This window comes from Sander vitreus, chromosome 3 (genome assembly GCF_031162955.1).
Source record: "Sander vitreus isolate 19-12246 chromosome 3, sanVit1, whole genome shotgun sequence".
NCBI lineage: Eukaryota > Metazoa > Chordata > Actinopteri > Perciformes > Percidae > Sander > Sander vitreus.
Genome location: NC_135857.1, coordinates 23,449,491 through 23,475,554, shown reverse-complemented (window position 1 = coordinate 23,475,554; position 26,064 = coordinate 23,449,491). Strand labels below are relative to the sequence as shown.

At 41.2% G+C, this 26,064-nt stretch overlaps 1 protein-coding gene across 7 annotated transcripts in view; it reads right to left on the bottom strand.

Moving 5' to 3' along the window:
* Positions 1-17,445, bottom strand: part of fli1 (Fli-1 proto-oncogene, ETS transcription factor) — a 31,544-nt gene extending 14,099 nt beyond the window's left edge. The window contains exons 1-5 of one of the 7 annotated variants that reach the window (XM_078246572.1): positions 17,239-17,445; positions 15,316-15,427; positions 6,021-6,232; positions 5,544-5,695; positions 4,305-4,508 (exon numbers count right to left, since the gene is read on the bottom strand). In XM_078246572.1, coding sequence (XP_078102698.1) covers positions 4,305-4,508; positions 5,544-5,695; positions 6,021-6,232; positions 15,316-15,381 — 634 coding nt within the window. In that variant the 5' untranslated portion in view covers positions 15,382-15,427; positions 17,239-17,445. Of the gene's footprint in view, positions 1-4,304; positions 4,509-5,543; positions 5,699-6,020; positions 6,233-10,802; positions 10,927-10,966; positions 11,157-15,315; positions 15,428-17,238 lie in introns of those variants that run through there. The other 6 variants (XM_078246574.1, XM_078246571.1, XM_078246573.1 and 3 more) reach the window with 6 other exon arrangements.
* Positions 17,446-26,064: the final 8,619 nt, after the last annotated feature.

Genomic DNA, 26,064 nt, shown 5'->3' with positions numbered 1-26,064 from the left:
TAGAACAAGAACTTAAATTGTAATCACTACTCCTTAATTTACAGAAACACATTATTGCATAAGTACTGTCATACTTATGACATTACAAAAATGTTTCTTATGACTTTTTGTCTGACCTACTAAGACTATAGTTAAGGTTTGGTTTGGTTTAAGCACAAAAACTTGGGTAAGCTTGGGGAAAGAACCGTGTTTTTTTTTTTTTTAAGCAAACATTCATTGCTGGTGTGTGACTTGGCACAAACTCACATATGAAATTCAAATGCACAACACCATGACGTTTACTTTGCTTCTCACCTTGCTACATAAAGGTCACACTACTTCCTGCATTGGCACTAAATGTTGGATTGGACATAAATCTTGCAGTGCTGAATTGCCCAATATGAACGTAATTTCTGAAGCTACTGGGCCGGTACATGGGTATTCCAGAATGATCTCACCAGAGAAGGACATAATAGGTTGTTTGTTTAAAAATGACAGAACAAATGTGTAAGTAGAGTGATGTTAAGGCTGTAACAAAACATTTTAGCGAGGCTGCGGTGGAGGGGTGGATCACTAACGTGTGTGAGCTTGACATTGTTTTGATGATCTTTTGAGATCCAAAATCGAAAGCTCCCTAACCTTAACCAAGTGTTTTAGTTACCTAACCTAAAGACCTTGGTATGCTCAGAAAAGTGCCAGAAATAGACATGTGAAGAATGAAAAAAGAGTCCAAACCCTGCTGACTTTCTCTCACACCTGATCATGAAGTTTGTGTGAATTTCAGATTGTCAGTTTCGGAAAGTTACAGGAATGTTTGGACGCAGTGACACCAATTCCGATGTTGTAAAGGTGTGTTGGCGGATCTTCTAAAAAACGTTGGGATTATGCCCAAAAAGTAATCTTTAAAAAACGTTGACATTTATGTTAAAAACCAATTCACCTTGTGAATCAAGGTTTTGCAGAATTTCCCCAAAATCAACATTCTTATCTGACGATTGGGTTGCAAGTGCAATTATTATGCACCTCTAAGCAGCTAGCTTCAATTACAGCTGAGCTCATCTCAGTGTTTACATGAACAGCAACTGCTTATTATCCACCCCCACTTATGCAAATGTGATATGCACATAAATTCCTGTAGTGCTAAGTGCTTAAACCCCAGCAGTCAAGTGAGCAGCCGCAGACTGCTCGGTAATGGTGGCTAAGAGATGGACAGCTAACAGTAAAGGGCGCACAGCCAGGCTGTTGAGCCCCTGTGCACCAGTGATAATCTGCCAATAGAAGGAACTAATGCAAGCGGAGCTCAATAAAAATGTTGTGAGGGGAGAAAGGGGAGCGAGAGAGAGAGAGAGAAAGAGAGAGAGCTCTCCAGACCTCCTTTTTCCCTACTCAGCCTTCGAGCCCAGATGTTTATGGTCTGTATAAACTATTGAGGGCTCGAGAATGTCCCCCACTCTGGAGCGAGCATCAGCGGTAGTGCAGAAGCCCAGACTCTCTCTCTTTCTCTGTCTCTCTCCGTCTCTGTCTCTCTCTCTCTCTTTACTCCCTCACTGTAAATCCATCCAGACACACAAGCAACGGCGACAGCTGGGAAACAGAACTATTGCTATTCTCCAACAACAGTCAATCATGACCCCCTTGGACCGTTTCCACGCACTTCTAAAAAATAGACTCCCGCCCCCCTGAACTTATTTTTTTGATCCCACACTCACTCTCTATAATTGTTTCTCTTGCTCACACACTCCTGCCCATGTCCTTAAATAACAAATGTAAAACCTCTCATTCAAGGGCATATTTCTTTATCCAGTGTCTACTCCTCTGTTTCTTCAGGTCCACAGTAGGTTTTCTCTCAGTTTTCTGTCTCCTTACTTTACCTCCTCTCTCCCCTTTCCATTTTTTCCCTGTTTCTTCTCACATCTCTGTCTGTTGGAGGATACGGCTTTCGTTGTCTGAGGTTTTTTGCTCTGCTCCGTTTCCAGCACATGTGGTATCAAACCGACCTACATGGGTGCGATAAAGCAAACAGTCCGCGGTCCCTCCCTGACAGACTAATTTGAACAAATTCTCAAATTGCACCCAAAATTGAAAGCACATTGGGGTGCGGGCGGCCATTACTTATACAAATCTGGATAAGTGACCAACAGTGAGGCCAAAATAATGCATGGGCAACTACCCTTGTTACTGCAAGCAGCTGGGTAGCCAGACAAATGTTCAGATTGTGCCCATGGTTGCACCAGTATGGTGTCTGAACGATATGTATGCACATGACGTGGCAGGAATGTTTTGTTATGGTATGGCTGTAGGGTGGGGATGTGTGTCCCTGCCCCGTGCCGAGTGTACGTACAGGGCTTAGTGATTCTGAGGAATGTTAATCAGAGGTTCAATAAACAGAACCAAACGCACACATGATGCACACAGATGTGTATGAAATGATTGCAGTAGTAGCCCTTTAGATCATCCATTATTTTGGAGGAGGATGGGGGTCATACAGGGAAGAGCGGTGAATGGGATTGGAGGAAGACGTAATCACTAATACTTCCAGGGCTTGGCTCAGTATTTCCCTTCCTCTCTCTTTTTCTGTATTCTCGAAGCTCGGCTCAGCTCCAAATCTCGTGAGTGAAGCCAGAGGTCTATTTTCTGGACGGGGTTACTCCTCGTCTATGATTGTGTTTGTTTGTGCTGCGGGGGGAAAAGAGAGAGCGGCTTTAGTTTCCAAATCATCAGCCCTGCAGGGTCTGTATAAAGCCTCAACCCTCCTCTTCCTCCTCCATCTCAGTCTTCCTTAGACATTAATTTACTAATATGGTTCCTCTTGCCCTTAAGCTCCCAGTGTCAATAATACACACTGCTTGCTTCTCAGAGAGCTGACCCAAAACAGGTCAGTCAGTGCAGGCACGGGAGCATTCATCTTTTTGATTGTCGGGAACGGATCCAAAGCAATTTCAACTGGCAAGTGGAAAGGATTCCCGAGACATCTCCTCTGTCTCCAAAACACACAGGGTTTAAATCGAAAAAAGGGCAGCAATGGGCAGAGTCGCGGTGCAGCACGCCTAAGCCGTGGCTAAGTCACGCAGCCAGTGGCCATAATGAAAACTGCTCTGCGGAGTGTGCCCAGTGGCAGTCAGACGGATCCACCCGCTGCAGTGCTGCACAATGAGGCTGTTATACTCATGACAAGCATTTCTCTCTGCCCAGACGCCTTGCACAGAGAAAATTGTTGACACCCACAAAATAAAGTTCCCATTACATCACACGGAGGCCCATCGCAATTTTTTGGGAGTAATGTTAAATTTAGTTGAGCCATTGGTCACTCCACCCAGCGTGTTGTCATGATATTCTGCAGCCACAGTAGAAACAGCTCTCACTATTTTAAAGCACATACTGTAATGCAAAGAATTTAAAGATGGGACAAACTGTTCTCTGTATGTACAACAATCACATTACTCCTGATCCGCTTATTTTTATAGTAAACGGTAGACATACCTATTGTCTGAACTAGACATCACTGTGTATTCAAAGCAACGGGCATGCCAGATGTTACATCTTATATCAAAATGTAATTTGCATACTGCCTCAGAAAATTGGCTTTGTTTCCCCGGCGAAACTTATGAAGCAAGATTGTACCAAGGAACTCTTCAAAGGCAACAGGCTCAAATTTAGTTGCCTCCATTGCAAATTGCAGATCAACTTTCTTTGCTGTGCTGAACACACAGGCCTTGCGTGATTCCTGAGGCAATGCACCTGGGCTTCATCTTTCTGGACCATGTGGAATAAGGCGGAGCAAAGTCAAGTGGGGGGTGTAGTCGATGGTTATCTCGAGAAGGGAGAGAAACCCATTTGGTTTCCACAGCTCTGCGTAATACTGGGTAGCCATTATAAAGAAATGAGTTTCCAGTAAAAGCAATTCCATTGTTTATTGACGGTAATATGAGTATAGTGCGGTGACAAAACAAAGTGTCATGTTGTTTGCTGGGGTTTAGCATTTTTTCACTTTCCCTCCTCATCCAAAAGTAGGGAAGAGTATATAAAAAAAGACTTGTGTCTTGACTGAACGTTGATTCAATTCCATTCTTTGGCGTGAGATGGAAGCCAGTGCAGACTACAACTTCAGCACAAACAGCAGGATGTACAACCAAATATACTGTCCTTTTACTGTCCTTATGCTGTCAAATTGCTGTAAATTCTCTGTTCTGTTTTTAATCAATTGTCAAACAACTTTTACTGGAGTCCAACATTTGTTTCAAAACCCCATTACTTTATTCCATCCATTGTTCCTCTCGATTCACCTTTTTGTTTAGTAGCACTTGAGTTGCATAAAGTGTACTTACTTTCCCTGAGGTAATTGAGATGAGAGAGAAGCACTTCGGCGTTGTACATGGTGGTGAGCCGGAGAAAGTCATCCTTGCCCATCTTACAGAGGTCTTTGCCGTCTGTATTCTGAAACATGGCTGTGTCAATCTCTAAAAGGCCATACTCCTTGATGGCCCACTCCAGCCACTGGCGCACATGGTCCTGAGACCACAACGAGGGGTCTGCAAGCAACATAGAAGAAGAAGAAGGGACAGGATTGTTTTTTATTATTGACACCATATTAATTGTTTCTGGACAAACACCAGGGAAGACAGAGTTGGGAGACCATCATATCCGAGTAAGGTATAGGCAGGGGGCCAATGTATAAATTATAAACAGAGTTATGTATCAGTAGCAGACCTTGTTCAATAATAATATTCTTTGCTTTAATTTAACCAAATGAATAGGATTTGCCAGATCACTCATATTAGGTTTCTGGTAAATAATCTTTCATAGAGTAGTATATTCGCTCTGAGATCCCTTCCTGTGATTGTTCAAACTTTTAGTGTGTTTTGCATTGCATTTGCAAGTACTACTTGACCCAAGTCTGATATACTGCACAGCCAATCTGGAAACCAAACCCCAATCTTACCACTTGTGGTTAAGGAGGGGCCTCCATGTGGAGCTCCTATTCAGTTAATAGATGAGTGGACGTTTGCATGAGTTTAGCACTAACATTTGAATACAATAGCCTTTACAATAGAAAATTGACCACGGCTCCATTTGATTTGGGAAAGCACCGTCATTCTCTTTGGCTCTCTGGCTTACGTGTAGCAACTTACGTGTTCAAATTACTTTTCTAAAGGCTATAACCCTGAAGCTGCACTTGTTACTCCCTGAACTCCTATTTCACATACAGAAAGATCAAATTTGTGAAACCAGTGAAGAAATATATAGGCCTGGCAGACAAACAGACATCTCTACCTGCACGCATTCAGCCGTGCTCCCATGAGTGACGTAAAACTTTGGAACAATGCTTTACCCTGCAAACCAGCTAAATCAAAATGGGACTAATAAAACATTTACAGCATTGGCAAAATTATACCAAAACAGAGTCTGTAATCAAAGCAGCAGCACAGTGAAACACCTCAAACATTTAGCGCCTGTATAACTATGCAGTGGATATACAGACATATGCAGACACATATTTAACCTTATCCAAACCATGTAAGATATGATTTATTTTTAATATATAAATACTTTTTATCATTACATACCTGCAGGTACAATGACTCTCCGCTCATTGGTTGTCATGTTGGGGGGAGGGGCATTCTTCTCATCCATGTAGTTTCCATAGTTCATCTGAGATGCATCGTTACCCCCCACAAGCTTATTGCATTTACCCACACTGCAGTCCACTGGAGACTCCCTGCTACACAAACACACATATGAGTAAGTTAAAAATAATGTTTAGCAAAATAAATTGGGTGTTGTTTTTTTTTAGTCATTGACTTGGAATGGAATAGATAAGCCCTACACTAGCCAGGGAAAAGTTCACTGAAGATTAGAGGCAACAAGTGAAGGTTAGCTCTGGTAATGAAATGGTTTGTTAAATGACAAATGACAATATATATATATATATAGTAGCAGCTGTAGTAATGAACACCAAATGTCTAATATGTCTAATAAAGATAGATACAACTCATATCTCACTAAACACTAACGCATGTAAGGAAGTGGTTGTCATGCCATACCTGGATCCATTCATGTGCTCATATTCTCTCTTGACATTGACCCGCACTGGCTGGTTGATCCACTCCTGCTGTGGGGGTAAGGGGTTGATTTTGTGGGTCTGGCCGTAGTCCTGTGTGCCAGAAGCAGTCATGTCTGTCTTTGGGAGAGGGGCAGCAGCAGCGTACGGAGGTTCAAATAGGGACTGGTCTTCACTCACCACTGATAGCGCCTCCTGTAGGTGGAAGGAACACATACTTGGTATGTCTTTCTCGACTCATTTTAAAAGTGCCAGTATGTGAGATCCAAATAGGCCATATACAGCCATCCTAACCAATATACATTTAAACAAAAAAAAATTGTTCCTAATATTTTGGGAAATAGGCTTATTTGCTTTATTGTAGAGAGTTAACTCTGTCCGTTTCACTTAAGGCTACCACCATCAGCTGGTTGGCTTAGCTTAGAATAAAGCCTAGATACAGGGGGACACAGCTAGCCTTGCTCCATCCAAATGTAACAAAATACACATACCAACACCTCTAAAGTGTACAAATAGTTTTACGTGGTCTTATGTGCTATTTTTTGGGCACAGTGACTTCCTGGAGTCTGCTCGTTGATTGGAACACAACTTTACACTTTTTTGTACATATAAAAGAAATACGATATTAAGTGTTAATTAAGGAGTTTAAGAGGTACACAAGCTGTTTCCCCCTGCTTTTTAATGCTAAGCTAACCTTCTCCTGGCTGCAGTTTCTTATTTAACAGAAAGATATGACAGTGGTATCAATCTGTTTTTCTAATTCTCTGCAAAGAAAGCAAAGAGGCATATTTCTTAAAATATCTAATTGTTGTCAGTAGTAAGACATAGTCGTGTAATAAGAATGATAACAATAAACTCACAAACATGAGTAGATACACCTCCAGTCTTTCATTTTACACTACCCGGAAACCTGTGATGTCAAATTTTCAATCTCTTGTGTATTTTTTTGTTTACAGCAATTATGTGTAGTTATGGGTCATATCGTAGTCTGGCATCCGAAGTAGTTTGTGTACACAGCCCACGGAGCAACTGTAGCTTCCTGTTAATGTTAGGATGACTTCAATCATGGAGTACGACAGAGTTGTAAGGCTCGTCTTTATCCACGTACTGGTTTACCGACATTATCATTCAATACACACAGCTGTTCTACCAGTAAAGGTTGGACATTGGATCGCAAAAACTAAAACAATTGCTCTCAAACTCTCATGTTTACTGTATGGGCTGACAAATAAAAATATTCTAAACCGAATCTTTCCAGATTGCTGGTTGTGTAATAATTTCTCTTGCTCATTATCAGTTCTTAACTTGGACCCAAAACTTCCGTGTCATGCCCTGATGTGTCTGTCTTGTCTGAGCGTTGGGCTTCCCTCCACAGCTGGAGTCTCAACAGAAGCAGGGGGGGTCACTGCTACACTGACCCCTCTGCTGTAGCTCAGCTGGAGCAATGTAAGTTTATTAAAGAAAACAAATGCAGAAACTTGCGGCTGGCCAAGATATTACGTGGTTTCAAACATGCTCCTTGTGTAATGTCTTGGAAGTAAAGCATGGATTGTGTACTTTGAGGTTTACATTTTAACATACAGTTGTCACCGCTAAGTGTTTGACAATGAACACAGTTGGGCAATGTCACCATGTCAAACCGGTGCCAGGTAACTTTTAGTTGGCACAGAATGGGGATCCTGCTTATCAATAACTTAAAGAGTCAGCCTTTCTTATAATTGGTCCATCTATCATTGTTAAAAACAAACAAACACAAAAATAACAATGAGTCAGAAAATCAAATGAAATCATTACAGTCATATGCTTCTGCTAGGGATTAGGCTCGGGTCTGATGCACATCTGGATCTAATAGGATCTGATGGCACAGCTTAGAACGAGACGTGTCTAATTCCCGTGGACTGAATTATTTCATTCCAAAATGCCACATATCTGCTTCGGGGGGAAAATGCTACTTGATATTCATTGATCAGTATTTCCAACATGTAGCCGTTTGCATTCTCTAAAATGTTGCTTTCATGAAAACAAAATCCTTGGGATCTCACATAACTTCAGTATAATTCCATTCTAAGACATTTCATACAAGTAGAAATAGTTCACTTATCCCTGTTTGGATGATAAATGTTTATTTTTATAGCAAAAGTTTTACAACAGATACAACTACAGGGTGACTATAATAATGTTTGTGGACTTGGATAATGGATACTTTGATACTGATTGGCAGCCACTCAATCCGTGCTTTTCCTTAATTAGCATACTAAAGTTGAAATACTTCTAATTAATATTTGAAACCATCGCAGATGCTACAGGTGAGGCCTTCGCTCTTTATCATTCATTTTCTCAAGTGATGTTGACCTTCGCAGTGGAAAAAGGTTTTAATTTGTAATTTCTCTGTAGTGCTCTCTGTTGTAATGCCACAAACCCCCTACTGACTGTGTCTGCACCAATCAAAGTATGGATACAAAGATTTACAAAGTGTGACAGCTTGTAGACACCCTGGAATAAAAAGCACTTGTCTTCTATTTAAATAATGTGGTGAGGAGTGAGTCAAGTCAAACTCCTTCTAAAACACGAGATAAATCTTGTTCACACAGTTGGAACCAGATTTGACTATGAGACATATCAAATTAAAAAAAAATTGTATAGGCCTATACTACTATGTCAATGAAATACTACTCTTTAGAGTAGTTTAAAAAAGCTGAACCTCTCCGAAGCGTTTAACCATCTCGCCAGAATTAGATTTTCCAGTGATTTCATCAGTTGATCCATCATAGTCTAAACCCTGGCAGCAGGACTCACTATCTGAGCAGAACACACCAGCTAGTCTGTGGATGATAAAGTGTAGAAAAGTGAGGGAATGTCTCATTACAGCCTGATAAGGACTTACTGAGCTATTATGACTGTTGCACGTTATATTTACAGTGACATATCAGCCTGTGCAATTGAAACTATGATTGGCAAGTGGTGTGTGCCTATTTAAGATTGCAGATGTTTTTTTTTAAATAGGATCACACCACTCTTATGAAAAGAAGCTGAAAGGATGACAGACCAGTGCCTTCTTTCCAGTATCTGCATGGAACACACACATACTGCCAAAGAGCTACAGGCGGTTTTCTGTCTCTCACAATGTCCACAGATAATTTTCCACTCTTAATCTAGATGAATTTCTCCCGAGGACCATATCTCAACATAATCACTAAAAACTCTATACAAGTCCTGAGTCAAAAAGTTTTCTGTTCTTAATATAATTTTTTCTGAAAACAAAAATAAGTAATAATCTGAATTCTATTTTTGCCAGATATCGTTTTGCAGTGCCACAGACAGAGTGAGGGAAAAATTTTAAATAAAGAATAGCTCAGCTGTTAAACGGCACCATTATAAGCGTTGTGTGCGTGTGACACCTGCTGGGAGCCACCTCTGTTCGGTTTACATCAACCAAGTATATCTCTCCAAATGCGTCACGACGCGTCTGGAGCAGACTGGATATATGCAATTGCTCCACATCCAGACTTCACGTGTGATTGGCGTTCACACACACAGCCATCTAGCAGGAGCCACCCAGAGGGGTGCATTCCTGTCCTTTGTTTAAGGAGGAAGAGGAAACCTGTCAGGAAAAGATTGTGTGGAGCAGGAAGCTCTCATGGCTAGAGAGCCCTTCCTTTCTTTTAGCGAGCATGAATGCAGCTAGCAGCCAGTCATTTACACCCAAGGATTCAAATATGATTACATTAATTATCACAAACGTCTTGCTTTGTTACAAACATCCAGGCTGAGACATTAATGTCCTCCTGAAGCATGGCTTTCGTCCCCGATACATAACAAAACAATCACAGCGCTGTGAGCGGTGAATGACGGGACTTTAGTGCAGCCTGACATTTTTGTCTGGCCAACGTTTACACTCTTCCAAAACTCACACCACACCCAGCAGCCACAAACCCGTTACTTTACATTTCTCAAAGAAACTGCAACAATACGAGCAAATGCAGACTGCTGCATTCTTCTGAGTTTACACCGGAGGACACAGACTGAACGCATCGCAGGGTGAACTAATAGGGACTTGCCATTCAACATCTGGTGGCTGCAGCCATAATGCATCTGGAATTTGACTGTCGGGGGCCAGAAGCCAAAGTTAATATAGACCAGCGCTCTTGACTACCAACATACCGTTTCAAAACAGTTGTGTAACTATATAAGGAGCAAGCCAAGGTATCATTGTAAAGCATGTGGGTTTTAAGTGTTGCAAGCAGAGCAGTTACCGCATGCAATTACCAAATGACAGCCTTACACTTTCACAAAACTTTCTGCGCAAGGGAGGGTAAGACGTTACAATATTCAACAGCAACAAAGAGAAATATTATTTCTTGTGTAAATACCAATCCACCACACTTTTTTGACCCACGGCAGGATCTTCGGACCGAGCCGGGCGACGTGCCATACCGCTGTTGCGCAGCTCGACACATCGTATCCAGCGGCACATCCTGCCATGGCTATTGCTCAATCCCCGCTGCCCAGACTAAACCAAATCGTTGAACTCGTGGATTACATATACCTATATGAAAGTACATTGAGCGTGGGTTCTGAAATAAATAGCCACTCGATCCTTTATGCCTTTCCAGAGGTGCGTAATTGTGCGCTTATTGGTCCCCAAAATCCAAAGCGTGATTCTGATTTAGCCTTGAATCCACATCGTAGCGTATCCTCACAACCAGGCAGCTTATTGAGAAGGGATACTTTCAAAGAAAGAGGAAAACGAAGTAAATCAGGTTACCGCTTTCAGACCGAGAGAAAAAAGCCGCTCATCGTCGTCAGATTGGAGGTCCCAGCTCACAGACCGACACAGAGGAGCATTTCAACCCATTGCTTAAAAAAAGGAGGCGCAACTCCGAAAAAGCAGTCTCCCACAAACTCATACACCCCGTTCTCCACCCTTACCTTAATAGTTCCGTCCATTTTGCGCAATTTTCAGCGGACCCCGACAATATCCCAAACATGACACGCTCCTGAATTAATTCCAGCCCCCGGTATGCGGCGGAGAGAAAGAGACACTTTTACCGGATTGAGTTTTTTCTTTCCTCTAAATTTGGGAAGTGAAGTCACCACTGTTGAGAAGGTTGAGAAGGAAGCTGTGTGTCACCGAAAGCCCTGCCTTCAAAAAAGCAGGATACTGTCCCAGAGAGATAAGCAGGGAAAACAATTGAGTGTTCGCTCCACTGTTATGTTTTTCTGCTCGGAAATATTTACAGGATGACTGCCTGCGTTGCGCACAGCCATTGCTGTGTAGCCTGCTGTAGAATAGGCTCGTGTTTTGCTTTCCCAGTTGTGTCACATATGGTGTGGAAGGGTTTACTATTTGTCCGATTTATGAATTATTTCTGCACACATTTAACTGAGGTTTTCGATAATGAGGTTTACTGTCGCAGGACACTTTTAAGTTATGTGATCCCACGTTTTAGAGCGCTTTTTTGGTTCACGCCTACACTTCAGACGTGCATCTCGCCATGACTCCATCCCTCTGTAAATCAGTATATTCTCTGTTTTATCCTATATCCCATAGTGAAAGTGATACGTTAAATAACGTTTCTCTTTGAATGTGGACAGATGTTTCTCGCAGACTTACTGCTGATAATGCTCTAAATCAAGACAGGAGAGAAACCTGAACACCTTTTGCAGGAGTAGTGGCAACCTTGTCTTTTTTTAATGTTACAACTCTCTGTGAAGTTTTCCTGAGACACCATTAAGCATTCAGCTCCTAACCGCATTACAGTCTGAGGGTCTGCTCTACACGTGTGCGTCTGCTGTTCCGCGCACAACTGAATGGATGAAGGCAGCCTGCATTTAAAAAAAGCGTATTTGAAAAGGGGGCTCAAATGCAAATTGTTAATATTATTTTTATTATTGTTGTTATTATTGAGTTTGCCATTGTTATTCAATGACGTACTGTATCTACTCGCCTGAGCCCCCAAAAAGAAATCCCCTAACCCCTACCCCCACATAGGTGTTTTTTTTTCTTTTCGTCTGCCCTATGAAATTGCCCTCATCAATTCAAGCATAATTTGAGTGCAGATGCTAGACATGGAGCCAGCTCAGAACGTGACCAGACCAATAACACTGCAAGAAACGTCCATTTTCACAGCACATTCAGCATTTCAGTGATATATAAAACATATAACTCTAACGAGTAGATAACTTAGATTTAAAGGAAATCCACGTTCCAGATTATACTATTTTAATAGTTTCAGTTATTCATTTTGAGTAGATTAGCGATCAATTCATCACTATCAAGAAAATCACATTTGATAGGAAAATACTTTTCTTTTAACCAAAGTGACTGTATCTCATTATACTGCCAGTTTTTATAACGCTTAAAAATACTACAATACTACAGTGGAGATGAAATCATGATGATGATGAATATTTTTTGTAGTGTTGGGGTTCGAGTGGCCAAACGGAGACTGCGCCTCCACAAGGACTGAAAGCAGGGCCGGCCTGTCTGCTCTCGACTTGGGGGTCTGGTTGGGCCGAGGGCCCCCACCCTTGGGACCACCACATCTGGATCCTGCTAAGGGTCAAGGCTTCTCCTGCCTGAGGCCAGTTCAGACTCGTGTAATTAAGGGAGACACCTTGTTTAACTCTTCAGTGACTGGTTTGGTTTCTTTCTTTTTCTGTTTTTCTATGCATTCCAGTGTCTGAGGTTTTCAAAGAGGCATTTTATTTTAGGAAGATTAGTGATAAAGTGGCAAATTTAAGAGAGTTGGTGATTCAACATGTGACCAGTAATAGAGCCACATCTCTTAAAACACCCCACTTTTTTTTGTTTTATACTGTGATGTGGGTCTTTGGATTCATATCATTAGGTTCCATTATTAAAAAGGCAAGCGTACCATCCACTAGAGTCCATGCAGTGTTATGAAATACTTTCCAGGATGCTTTTCAAATGACACAAACCCCGTGTGTTTACCTGACAAGTCTGATATTCTAATCAAACATTTCGCCAACAGCTTGCCTCAGACAAGATCACTCCCTCTCTGTATTAAAATACCTGCCATCCCACTCATACCTATTAGGAAGACTAGGGGTCCAGGACCTACCAAGACCATAATGAATACAGTGGTAACAAACATTTTGGAAGGCCAATAAACAGATGCAGGTTGGTTTATACAGTGAACCACAAAACATCTGGCTTGACGCTGAAACTAGACAGCCAGACATTTCTTCCTCCCTGAGCCAGTAGCTCCTCTGTCTCTCCGCTAGGGCAACCAGCCAGAAGTGGGCGGACACTATACAGAGTTTATGTTGAGCCGTGTTTCAATTGTTAGGCCCAGCCTTCGTTTTTTAGCGCATAGGAAGATTTAATGTATGGAGAATTTGGTTAGAGAAGGTAAGTATTGGGAGTTTTATTTGTCGCATAAGCCAAACAAGTCAAAACAATCTGTCAAAAGGGAAATACTGTATAAACAGGGACATAAACTTTATGAGGTTTATTTAATCAGACATATTTTTGTTAACAGTGTATTGTATTCAAGACATTTTTTTATAGTGTAGTCTACGAATTGTAGGTTGCACGTACCTCATTTGATAAGTCAAAGGTGGGGTGGGGAATTACTTCCAGTGCTGAGTGTTGTGAGAGACTTTTCCAAATAAAAAAACAGCCCCAGTCAATGTGAGCCTGCTAACGTTGCTGTTTATTAGACATCAGACTTGTATTCAGATCATTCCTTCTCTCTGTCAAAATACTGAGGGCAAAAAATGGAGTCTGCAGCACATATAAGCACGAACTGTCTGGCCCCTCGCTCTAGGCCATAATTAATTTGAGATTTATTTTTATTGGACAGTTCCAGTCTCGCCTGGCCTTAACCAAACAAAACCAAATGTTGGGCCGTGGATTCACTTGAATGAGGAATATTTCTTTAGATTTTGTATTGAGGCGTGCCACATTCTGACCAATATCTCCCTGAATGTGAGTGAGCCAGTGAGTGCAGCACTTGCACGCAAAAAGTACACGCTACCCTAAATCCGAGCAGAATAAGAAAAACAACATTATTGGAATCAGAACAAACAGAAATAATCTAGGCTGCATTTCCACAGCAAATCAAAGCAGCTATGAGATGCAAGCACTGTAAAATTGAAAGATAACTTGTTCCATGCTCAAGTCCCACTAACCTGTTTGTCCCTCATTGCCCTCCTTTCTTTTTTTAGGGAGCAGAGAGACTCAATTAAGAGCATATTTTCTCCTCAAACATTCCGCGCTATTCAACTCTCACAACAAATCAGGAATTGTTCTGAGGCCTGAAACGCCGAGTCTTTCTGCTGTGGCTGGATGAAAAGAGCCCTTATTCAAAGGGGGAATAAGTCTTCAAAACATTAACAAGTCGCCCTTTGGAAAAAATTCCTTGATTATGAAGATATTACTTCAGCTCGCCTCTGCACAATGGCTCATTTTAATCAGGCACAATCCGAGCAGTCACCCTCGGAAGATTATTATGATGGATGTGAGCAAACGTCATGCTGCCAGATTAACTGACTAACTAAATGCGAGCAAAGTACCTACACGGTAAAGTTGACATGATGTGGACATTACATGGTCATACACAAGGTGTTATATAAAAAATATATATATTTAATGGCTTCAGTGCCTCAGAAATGTAGCAGTTGCAGGTATTCACGCTGCGCCATGTGTGACGCGATGTCGTTTTTTATGTGAAAACCAGATGTGCGCTGTTTGCTTTATTTACATTCTCAGGACTGTGGTGAGGAGAGGGGGGGAGAGAGAGAGAGAGAGAGAGAGAGAGAGAGAGAGAGAGAGATTCATGACGTCAAACATAATAATGAGCCATAACAGCAGCATTTTTAAGACAAAAAAAAAAAATCGACTAAAGTGGAATCGATCTTGGCACTTCAGATAAACCACAAAATAGCCACATTTCGACAAGTGACTTTACAGCGTAAACATGCAGCCGTTTAAGGTGGCAATCAAATGTAATAAGCATGGCATCTGTGCAAAGCTACTTCTACTCTTCTATTCTACTTTTATCATTTTGCAAGAAGAAGCCTTTTTTTTCTCCTTTAAAATCAGCATCAGCAAATGAACTGTAAACATGTAGCCTAATACTTCTTTCTAATAGAAATAATAATAGGTAATCATCACTGCTTAACTGATTGTTTTAACACTCTTAAACACTGTAAGACTGGAATGACTTGAATATGAGGAGATATGGTTGGACATCACAGCTTGAGTAAAAAAAAAAAATGAAAGGACCCCCAGTTTGTCCCTCCAACATTACCTGATCGAAGAGACGGTGGTGTCTTACCTTGACGTAAGACGACGTGTCAGGGACAGTTTGAAACATGTCTACTTGACAGACAGGCCCAAGGGTGCTCAGTGTCCAATGGGCCCTGAGAAAAGGAAAATATAGAGAATTAATAATAACTTAACAACATTAGTATTCTTTTTTCGATTGTAATGTTTTATTTATATATGCAGCCTGTTGTTTTATTTGTTAGACATACAATACATTTTCTTGTTGTCAGTAAGACACTTACACTTGACAGCTGTGTGCTGGACAGCGTACATTCAAACAGTACCGCGGGTTTTGTGAATTTTCACACATGGGTAACCACTTCCATCAAAATAAAGGGAAAGTCAAAGGATGTCTGACTGTACACATCACCATTTGATTCATTCATATCGATGCCTCGTTTTTCTTCACAGTGGCCAGAGGTATTAGACACGGGCAGGTTTTTAATTACCACTGTGCGTACATTAACAAAACCAATGTATAGCCTACACCACTAACCTACTAGTAACATGGATGAATGACTCCAAGTCGACCAATAGGAGCTGGGCAGCAAGAAGAAGAAGAGGGCCCCATCCCAACCCCCATCACGTTTTCCCCTAAAGCTTACCACATATTGAAACACTTTTCGCTTTAATAAGTGCAGCTTACAAAGTCTAGGGTGAAAGGGCACTTAGAGGACGGTGTCTTTAGCCCTTCCCTCCTTGTGCAATTATTAGGAAGGCAGCGACATAATGGTTGTTATATAGACTGTGTGATAAAGCAAATGAACGTATATAGACCACAATATTGGCATTCAGGACGCACCACTAAAGTTCAACATATCTTAACAAGGCCTATGGGACATCATTCTCCTGTTCAGTAGCATGTGTGCTCTGACCTGTCAGGAGGATTATAAATATACAACCGTGAGCCTTTTACCGACTCTGCATTTGAGCGTAATTAGTGTTAGATGCAGACGCGCCCTTGTGATCTTGTGCCAATACCTGACAGGGAAATTCAACGGAAAAAAAGAGAAAAATTACACAATAAAAAAAAAAAAAAGGACGTATACCTTCCTACACACGATCAGGGGTTTAATAGCACTATAATTTATCTTTTTTTACAGGACAATTTCACGTCCAAGTTTTTTCTTCTTTTCATTGAATTCCTGCCCCATGATAAATTAGCCAAGAAAGAGAGGTATTATATGTGAACGTGGCACGGCTTAATGTAGAGGACCAATTTTTCTGGTTGTTGTCTTCTCGGCTCCTGCAGGCAAACGCAGGGCTCGCCTCATAAAGTTCCCCAAATGCATCCAATTTCTAAGCGGTAAAAAGTGCATAGGACCCCGCATCTGCAGCCAATTAGGCAGAGGAGGACTGGTGAATAACGGCGTGAACCTCCCTCCGAGACAGCCCTGTGGGCCGGGACCCCTCTAGTGTTACATTTTAAGCATCTTACCTTGCTGTTATCCATCATAAACGAGAGCCAACTGATTTTGAGCTAATACGCATTCCATTTGTTTCATCTTACATGCAGACTAATTCGACTAAAGCCCCCTAAAGTGATAAAGCGAAGAGGTGAGCTGACAAAAGTTCAGTAGCCTATTTTTTCGTTTGCGAAGCCCATATGTAACTCAGACCTTTAAAAATAAGTTAAACTTTGAATAACAAGACTAAACCAATAAGACACACAATATTTGAAATAGAGTCAGATTCATACACTTTCCGAAACATCCGCTCTTTTTTTTTTTTATATCAATTGAGGTGCAATCTGTATGTTGTTGTTTTTAACAATGTGACTGCGCATCAACAGTACCAATAAAACAAGTGGAAATGATTTATAGTGCTCCTGCATGGACAGCTTTGCTGCAGAGTTTGTCTGAGAAAAGACTTTTAGCAAACGCGAAGTGATATTTTTCTCACTCACCTGTCGTTTTTCTCTCGGTCGTTATATCGTTTTCGATCAAATCACTCCTTCGCCAATTCTAAACAATTAGTCCCGTCCAGGCAAAGCCAAAGCCGTTTTCTAATAATGATGACAGTGAGTTATATTTTTGAAAGGGGCTGAAAAGGAGCGCCGGGTGTATGCATGGAAATGTTGCTGAGATGGGAGAGTCGCGACCAATGAGCAGCGAGAGAAAACCTCCCCTTGCCTGCCGTGTGAGGCCACTGAACCATGAAATAAGGGGAAAGCAGAGAGAGTAAGAGCGTCATAAATCTGCTTTATAAAGTATTTTGGTAAAAGAAAATGTCGAAAAAAATCTGTATATATATATATAGTATATAGTAGCTATATATTGTAGATGTCTCAATAGTTACTAGTATTCATTTGTGATTAAGTTCACACAACACTGCAGATATCGGAACAGCGGTGGTGTATGTGGTTAAACTGCTCTGTGGACAGTCAGAGAACTTCAAAAGCCCCACAAACATCATTACAAAAACGTAATAATCCTCCAAGAAATGTAATTGCACTTTCTCTCACCTTCTCTCCGCAAATAAAATGTGGAAAATTTTATTTAGATGTATTATAACTACATAAATCACTTTATCTGACTTTTTTTTTTTTCCTAATGAAAGATCATTCGCAAGGGCAAGCTTGATCTACAGTAGCCTATATCTGGAACATGTAGAGCATCTTCTTGTTCTTCACACCTCTATAGCCTAATCTGCAAAAAATCCATTCAGGTAGGAATACAGCCTGCTATTATGTTGACTTTAAATCAGTACATTGAATTTTAATAGCCATCGGCAGCATGCACTCAGGAGTTTTTCTGCAGACATTCATTCATGTTCCTGTCTGTCCTCATGGTGACAATTCCCGCAGGAATAAAACCAGCAGCACGGGTTCCTCTGCAGCGGGTTTGTCTTTTCCTGCTCAGTTGACCCCACTCAGTTCACTAACTTCATTTCCTTCACATTGCTGCCGTCATCTTTGAAGAGTCCCCCATAGGATGTGGGGCAATTCACGGTGAGGAAAGTCGCCCAACCATAGCATTTTACAGCCCCATCAAGGTCGCTATTTCACGCAGAGCAACCAAAGTGAACCAGAGAAGTCGCCTTTTTTTTTTTTTTTTCTTTTGCATTGGAAAGATTTAACACATGCCAAGGATGAGTGTGAGTTGTGGGATCTGTTGCTGTACTTTAGGCCTGTTCCATGTGCTCATTTGCAACAAGCATCCATCACAAGCATTTTTTTATTTTTCTGCTCATAATTAGCCTACTTTATGTGTTATTGTTTGGCAAATAGTGAGGTAATGACAGAAAAAGTCTGGAAAATTTGGAAGAAACAAAATAACGACACTCCATTGTGTTAAACAATCACTTATAAAAATAAGACGAAATATTACACTGACTAACTTCACCGATTTGTTACAGTGCTGGGGGTCATCTGGTAAAAAGGTCTTCTCTTTCATCACCGGCTAGACCTTCTGTTTGTGGCACCACTTCCTAATGCAATGATTAAAAACAACAACACTGATAATAGTGTTCCCAGCAAGAAACAATGGACGGAAATCCCAACATCCGTTTTACTGAAAAATGGCATTCATGCGCCTGCTGTGTTGCCTTCCTCAGGATACAGTAGAAGAAGTTTTCTAACATATTTGAAAAAGCAACTATTAAATTCTCTAAAAAAAAAAATTAGCTAATAGTAATACTAATAAAGGTAGAGCCATTAGCTGTTTTAATAGGACACCAGACTAAGTGAAGTGTGCCCATTAACCAGTTAAGTCAAGAGCTTATTATCAGAACTCATTTTCAAATGTGCCATCAGCATTGAAAACATCACATATTAAGTTAAATCCCATTTTCAATTTAAGATGAGAAGAAACTGGTTGCTATCTACTACAGCACTGAAAAGAAGACTTAATATAAGTAATTTTGGATATAACTGTTTCATAAGGACACCCACTCTTCTACGTGTCAGTACTAGAGCTTCACTAAGTCAATTCATATCTGAAGTTCATTATTAGTGCCTGTTTAACCTATCAAAGGTGGTTCAACTGATCCACTGTGACTGTCAACATTTTGATTGCTTTGTCCTATGTGTCAACACTCTTTCTTGAGATTTCTTTTAGGAGTTGAAAAAAAAGAATATATTTGCAAATTGTCTGGTTGTTTCATCAACTCTTGAGTCTTGCACCATCCATGACTTCTTGTTTTTGCCATGGTATTGACATTACATGTGGAATGTGGCTGTGGGGTAATTATGCCTCTTGGTTTAGGGCTCACACAAGACTCCCTGTTGATTGTCTTTCAGGATTATTTAGCATAAATATGCTTTCATAGTGTTGACAGAATCTCCTCCTGTACTTTTTTTGTTTTTTAACTTAATCTCACTTTGCAGTGAGGCCAAACAATCTGCCATCAACAGTTTCCCATATGCAGTCCATTGCCAGTCTTTCCTCACTGGTATGTTAACATTTCAGAGCTCATTCTCTTGGGATTCCACCAAAAACACTTGTATTTGAGATGATGTGGGCAACCTACAGACATCTGCGATTACATCGCCCAGAGTAAATGAAGCTCCTTACTCTGAACTGTAATGAGTTATTTATTTAGTTGAAGGAGCTACCGAGAGATGATCTGAAGATGGAGATCGGTCTCATTCCAGACCTTTTTTTTTTTTTTTTGCTCCTCTGGGAGAGAGAAAATGGCAGTGTGGCACCAGGGAAGGCAGGGCAGAGTATCAAATCTTTTCACGCAAGCTTCCAGGCAGTCATGTGCCAGACATGGACCAGCACAGGGCTCATGTTAAAAAAGAGTGGGAGTCTTAATATTTGTATCATTTTTATGTACTGAATTACAGTTTTAAAGATTTAACCGAGGCCTAATCGAGAAACAGGAGATGTGTTTCATGATACCATGGTAACACAACAGACACCCCCTATCTACACTATGACAGACTGCAATGATGCCAAAGCTACAGCTTCTTCTGTTGCAAGACAAATATAAGAATAGAGTTGTGGTAATTTGCCAAACTTTAAAAGATACAACCCAACAACAAAATTCAAAGAAACCTATCAAAACTCTTACTCTGCCTGTCCATTGAAAATAGCTCACACAGAGTGCAGACAGCAGCCCACTTGTGTGTGTGCTGATAATTAGCAAGGGGAAGTATTAAATTAAAGCAAGGCAGTCATTTTATGAGGCAAGCATTTATGAAGGTAATAGCATCCCTATAAATTAACGACCTCCCAATGCCTCCTGATGTGTTGCCACTCATCAGGTCCAGAGCAAACCACGGATACATCCACTATGTGACCTCATCCGTTCAGTCGTGGTATTCTTGCCCCCGGGGGTTGTGCTTAGATGAGAGCTTGGGAGAGTGGTGGTTTGTGGAAGGACATGTGGTGTCGAGACGAAATGCACGTTATCATTGCATATAATATGTTCTGGTATGCATTTAATCAAAAGAAAAGAGAGTGTATTTGGGTCAGTGTCTGGCTCTCTGCTTTATACATCTACAGTGTGTCCATATAATCAATTTTCACAACACTACAAAACACGGTGAATTTCTCTTTTCTGACAGTGTATACATGGATTTCCCAGACCACTTTTCTTCTGTCAATTCAGCTGTAAGTGTGGACACACCCTGCCTCTGGTCCAGACTGGGCATGGGAAACAAGGTGCTCACTTTACGTTTTAAATCAATCTTGGTTGCCAGGAGGTAGTCATCCCTATATGAACAACATAAGGCTGAAATAAAGCCTCTGAAAATGACTGCTCTTGTGGAAAAAAGCAGGGCGAGCGAGAGCAGGAGGAAAGCAGTGCCATTTAGCAAGCCTAAATCATCCCCTGCACTATAAATCCACTGACCGCTCATCATTCAGCAGCATTTTAAAAAGCCCTTAAAGAAAAACACAGAGTGAAATGAATATGCTGTCACCTCTCATTTGGGTCTGGCCCGCTGGCTCAATAAGAAAAGTGTTGTTCCCTGGAAGGCTGCTAGCCCGGGCTGAGCTCTCAGGTTTAGGGTTCACCCCTGTCCCGCATTCTCAAGGCTTTTGAGGCCTGTGTCTCTCTTTCCTCCCCCACGTCCCCCCAGACATGTCTGACAGGCTGAACTCGATGTGGGCTGCTCACCAGACTACAAAAATCATTCATCTGTGCCTTCAGACGGTCAAATCTGGATCTAATAAAGGGAGCTTGCATATTGATCCTATTCATAGGGAAAGCTACTGCCAACTCTGACCACTGGAGGGCTCTCTGGCTCAAGCTAGAAGTGGCCAATTGAGGACTTTGGCACCCTTTTGTTTAAAATGGGAGACATTATGAACAAGCAGGGATGATTAACATGTTGTGCAGATTAGCTCAGGTGATGTTTTATTTAAAAAAAAAAGTCTTTAAGCTTTTAAGAAAACCTAAGTTTTAAGTTTTTTTTTCTTTTCATGTTATTTGATGGGTGTACCTGTGATTTATCCAAAAATAACATATACTGTGTCCACATATCTGCATGATAAGATGTTTGTTTCCTATTCTAAGCTGCCTTGTGGGATCATTAGTGCCAAAGATAACAAAGGCACCCTCCGTTTTTACCTGTGGCACAAACAAACATGAAACAGGAAACATATGCTGCCGTGCTCTGACACAGTGCCAGCTACGTAGATGAGGGCAGTAGGACTTTGTTTTCTTTGAAACTCAAGTGAAGCAGATTAATGTACAGGTCGCAACAACACAATAAATATCCTCACATGGATGGACAAGGATAGGGAGGCATCTAAGAATGAAAGAGGAGAGGGACAGCGAGACGGAGAGTGAGTCACAGTCACTTTTTAGGGTTGTGTTTATGTGTGGGTGAGGGCACTACCCCAAACGCCTAGGCAAAACCACAGCATTCCACGGCGGGTCTTAAAGAGACAGAGCAACGCTGTCATCATGGGTATTTGGGGAGTAAAGTGTTAACATATGGTGAGGGCTATTTGAGACAGCTAGTGAGACGCACAGAAGCCAGTAGGTGGCCATGCCAGCTCTCTGATTGCATTCTGACAGAAGACCTCAACAGCTCAAACTGTATGTCATGTAGTGTATGAGGGAAAAGTAGGTTTAAACATTTTTGTTTTAATTTGGCAAAGTGGCAGAAACGGATAAAATGTCAAAAAAAAAAAAAAAAAAAAAAACATCAAAATTTCACATGAATTTCATTCAAAGCCAAGCAGACATTTAGTTTTTGGCTTGTGTCATGCTACTGATAAAATGATTATTGAAGATGTACTGTATCTGCATTTCAGAGACCCAGTGATAGAGGGCAGAGTTGAGCTATGAAACAATTGTAAGAGCAGCAGTGTCTTGTCAGGCTTGTGCTTGAAACATTTCTCTATAAGTTACAAACTTTTGAACCTTTAAGTTATCTCACATAACTGTAATTCAAACAAGTTATTAATAAAATAATATGTTTCCTATGAGCTTACGTGGACCTCTAAGATTCTTGTATCAAGATCTTCTGGTATATAGTTTTAGAATTCTCTACTGTTTGAAAAAAATCAGCCTGCATACAAGTGACAAAAAGTGTACAAAACCAGAGTTGGATTTACAGAAAAGTCTACCAATGTAGTCTGAGAATTTTATGTATGGTGTGTGCACTTTTGTTTTTGGGATGTTTTGCGTACATCACAAACACAAACTAAAGGCTTGGTAACACAGCACTGTGAGGTGCCATACTGAAAGCATCTTCATCCATAGACAGACAGCAGAGTGGGTGAGCAGTTTGCATGACGACAGGCCCAGATTGCATGTAGAGGAAGAAAAACTGTTCGCTGCTAGGAAGAGAGAGAAAGAAAATGTGAAAATGATGAGTGAGAGCATGGCGATGGTGTGTTGATAATCGTGGTTAGAGAAAGAGAGAGGCTAATGCTGGGCTATGGATGAAAAAGAAAGTGTGTTAATAGCGGGGTGTTTTACAGAGAGGGCTTCTGAGAAGGAAAGAGAGGAAGGAAAGATAGGATGCAGAGAAGGAAATGAAATGAAGGTTAGGGGGCAAAAAGAGAAACAGCCTGTTTCCTCCCTGAAAATCCACAGCACAGTATGGACTTAACATCCTTAAACCATCAACTGAGCTCTAAAAATAACCCTGTTTCTGCACAGTAAGAGGTGGGAGTAGGGGTGAGTGAGGTGTGGGTGAGTGGGGGCGGCTGGTGGTTGGAAATGGGAATCGGCGCATGAGACTGGGAGTGAAAAGTTGGAGAGAAACAACCACCCTGCCAGACAGTGGTGATGAGAGATGGGCCAGAGATTGTGTGGCTGCATGTGTGTGTGTGTGTGTGTGTGAGAGAGTGGGAGTAAGAGAGTGAAAGTGGAGGAGAGAGAACCCCAATCTAGACCTGAGGGACTGAGTTATCCCAGTAGCCTACTTTCACTTGGTAAACACTCTGTTTTGGAAATACCATTTCTCTAATCTTGAACATTGAATCAAATTTGATGAGGGCAGAGCATGATGCACCTGCTGACTGACTTGGGAATTATAGTTACATTAAAGATTTGGATTTCTCTTACAAAACATATGATGAGCTGCAGTCTTGTCTTGTACTAGAAGCCTTTTCGTGTGACCACAATGCACTAGAAGGTGAAAAAACGATTTGTTGCCAGCTTGGACCCAATCTTACAGTCAAAAATTCATGCAGAGAACCTGCTGCTGAGATCCTTGGGGAAGCACTGCAACCAACCACTGCATTTTCTCCACACACTCTTTCTTCTGAACAGATATGATTTGTCCTACTGATGACAAACTCCTGACTTTGGCTCTTTTGTCTCCAGTCTGAGCATTTTCGAAACTCATCCAGCCTTGAAAAAACACCCCATGACCTATGTGCCATCTCGTTCATAACAACGTGTGTGCCTACACCTGCTTCTGCTGTGCCAACTCTGTCGGGCTCTGCCTAGTCTCACTTGCCAGACTTATCTCCACAGCATTGCGGAGTAAGGTCTGGCCCCTCCATACATACACTCGTGGATAGGAGAAAAAAAACGGCCTAGGTTGTTAGCATTTCTTTAAACCAATCACACCAGTCTTGGGTCACAGCGACGGTGTATCTGGAAATTGGTCTCAGGAAGGAACTTGTTTTGGTGGAGCATTTGCACCCTGCAAAAGAAAACACCACTTAAAATCAAGTCAACTGTTTACACAGTACAGTAACGTGAGCTATTTAAATTAGCTAGATACATAGTTAAACGTAATTTGCTCATACCAGTGTGTTTTGTCCATAGCAACCCATCCTCTAAGTCAGTACTACATCAAGTTTTTGTCCCTCATGTCAAAAAAAAGTAATTTTCTAGCGCTAGGGGTCTCTGAATCAAAACAATAGAAAAAGATGGAGGAATGCCATAATTTCGGTCAGTTTCACCTGGTTAGGATTCCTATCGTTCAGGAGGTTTTTATTATCCGCAGAGGTCTCCTTCTCTCCAAAACAAATGGACCCAGGTGATAGAAACTAGAGTGCGGATCGGGCCGCATTTTTTCGTCCAAGCCCGGCCCGCGTCCGACACAGTTAAAATCAAAAAATTTTTTCTCATACTAATGACACATGTACGTTTGTAGGAAGGCATTCGGAAATGTCAACAGATGAGCGCATCAGCGCACACGGGGCAACAAGCGCACATTAACACAGGCGTGCACCTACATAATAAGCTTTTTTAAATTTAAAATGTTCAATGCCTTATCGCACTGATGTGACCGAGCACGACCCAAACCCAAACATCATTTCTAAATATCTGTCCGAACCCGGCTCGGTTGGGGTATCCATCCTCTAATTTAAACTGGTAAAAACACTGAATAAAACAGTTTCAGGTAAAAAATCTGTGTTTCTCTGACGCTTTTCAGTTCATCTGTAGAGGAGCAGCCGCTAACGTTTGCTCACCTTTTTTCTCTGATAACTTAAGATGGAGACATTAGAGGATTTTACTGGGAGCCAAATTATTTGCAAAGATCTCCTCAGACCCAAAACATGCGGACCGAGTTTCACATTAAAAATCTGTGTTTTGCTAAATGTTCAGCACGTCTGAAAATTTAGCTAAACTAACTAACTAGACTAAAATCCTTCATCCAGCTAAAACACATAGTAGCAAATGACCAAGATCTAGTTGTATCATAAAAATGTGGCTTAAAACTGGATAAAAAACTGCTTCTGGCAGACAATCACAATGCTTGACACGTGCAAAGGGAATATGACGCCATTTACAGGCGATGGTGACCAAATGACACGGGCCAGGTCCTTGATTAAAATTACAGATTTCTCTGGATTTGAACATTGTTGGAAACATTTGGGATTTCTGGAGTGCCACGTACACTACTCAACTAAAAATATATAACATGAGATTGTTGCTTTGTTGTTATTAGCAGATATTAGCAGCAACTTAAGCAACAGTAATTGGCTGAATCTACCTCTGTTGTTTTCCGTACATTCGCCTCAGTCTCCTAGCGTCTCATTGCTCAGTTCAGTCCCATGTGACTTATAAACAAGGAAGTTGTTGTTGTGAAGCTGATGAAGTGTCAGGAACATGGATGTGGTGGAGTACAGTAAAGAGCTGCTCAAGAAAGTGATCTGTCTCTTATCTCTTGTCCACAACATATCGGATCCACACGTCACACATACAGTACATGCTCATGCAGAGGACATATATTTGTAGCATGCATGTGAATTAACTATATTTGTGCAGAGCGCTGAACTAACCTACCATGGCTATATCTCAACACTGGAAAAGTTACACAGCTACCAGTGGCATTCAACAATTGAGAACAGGTGCCAGTGAGCAAACA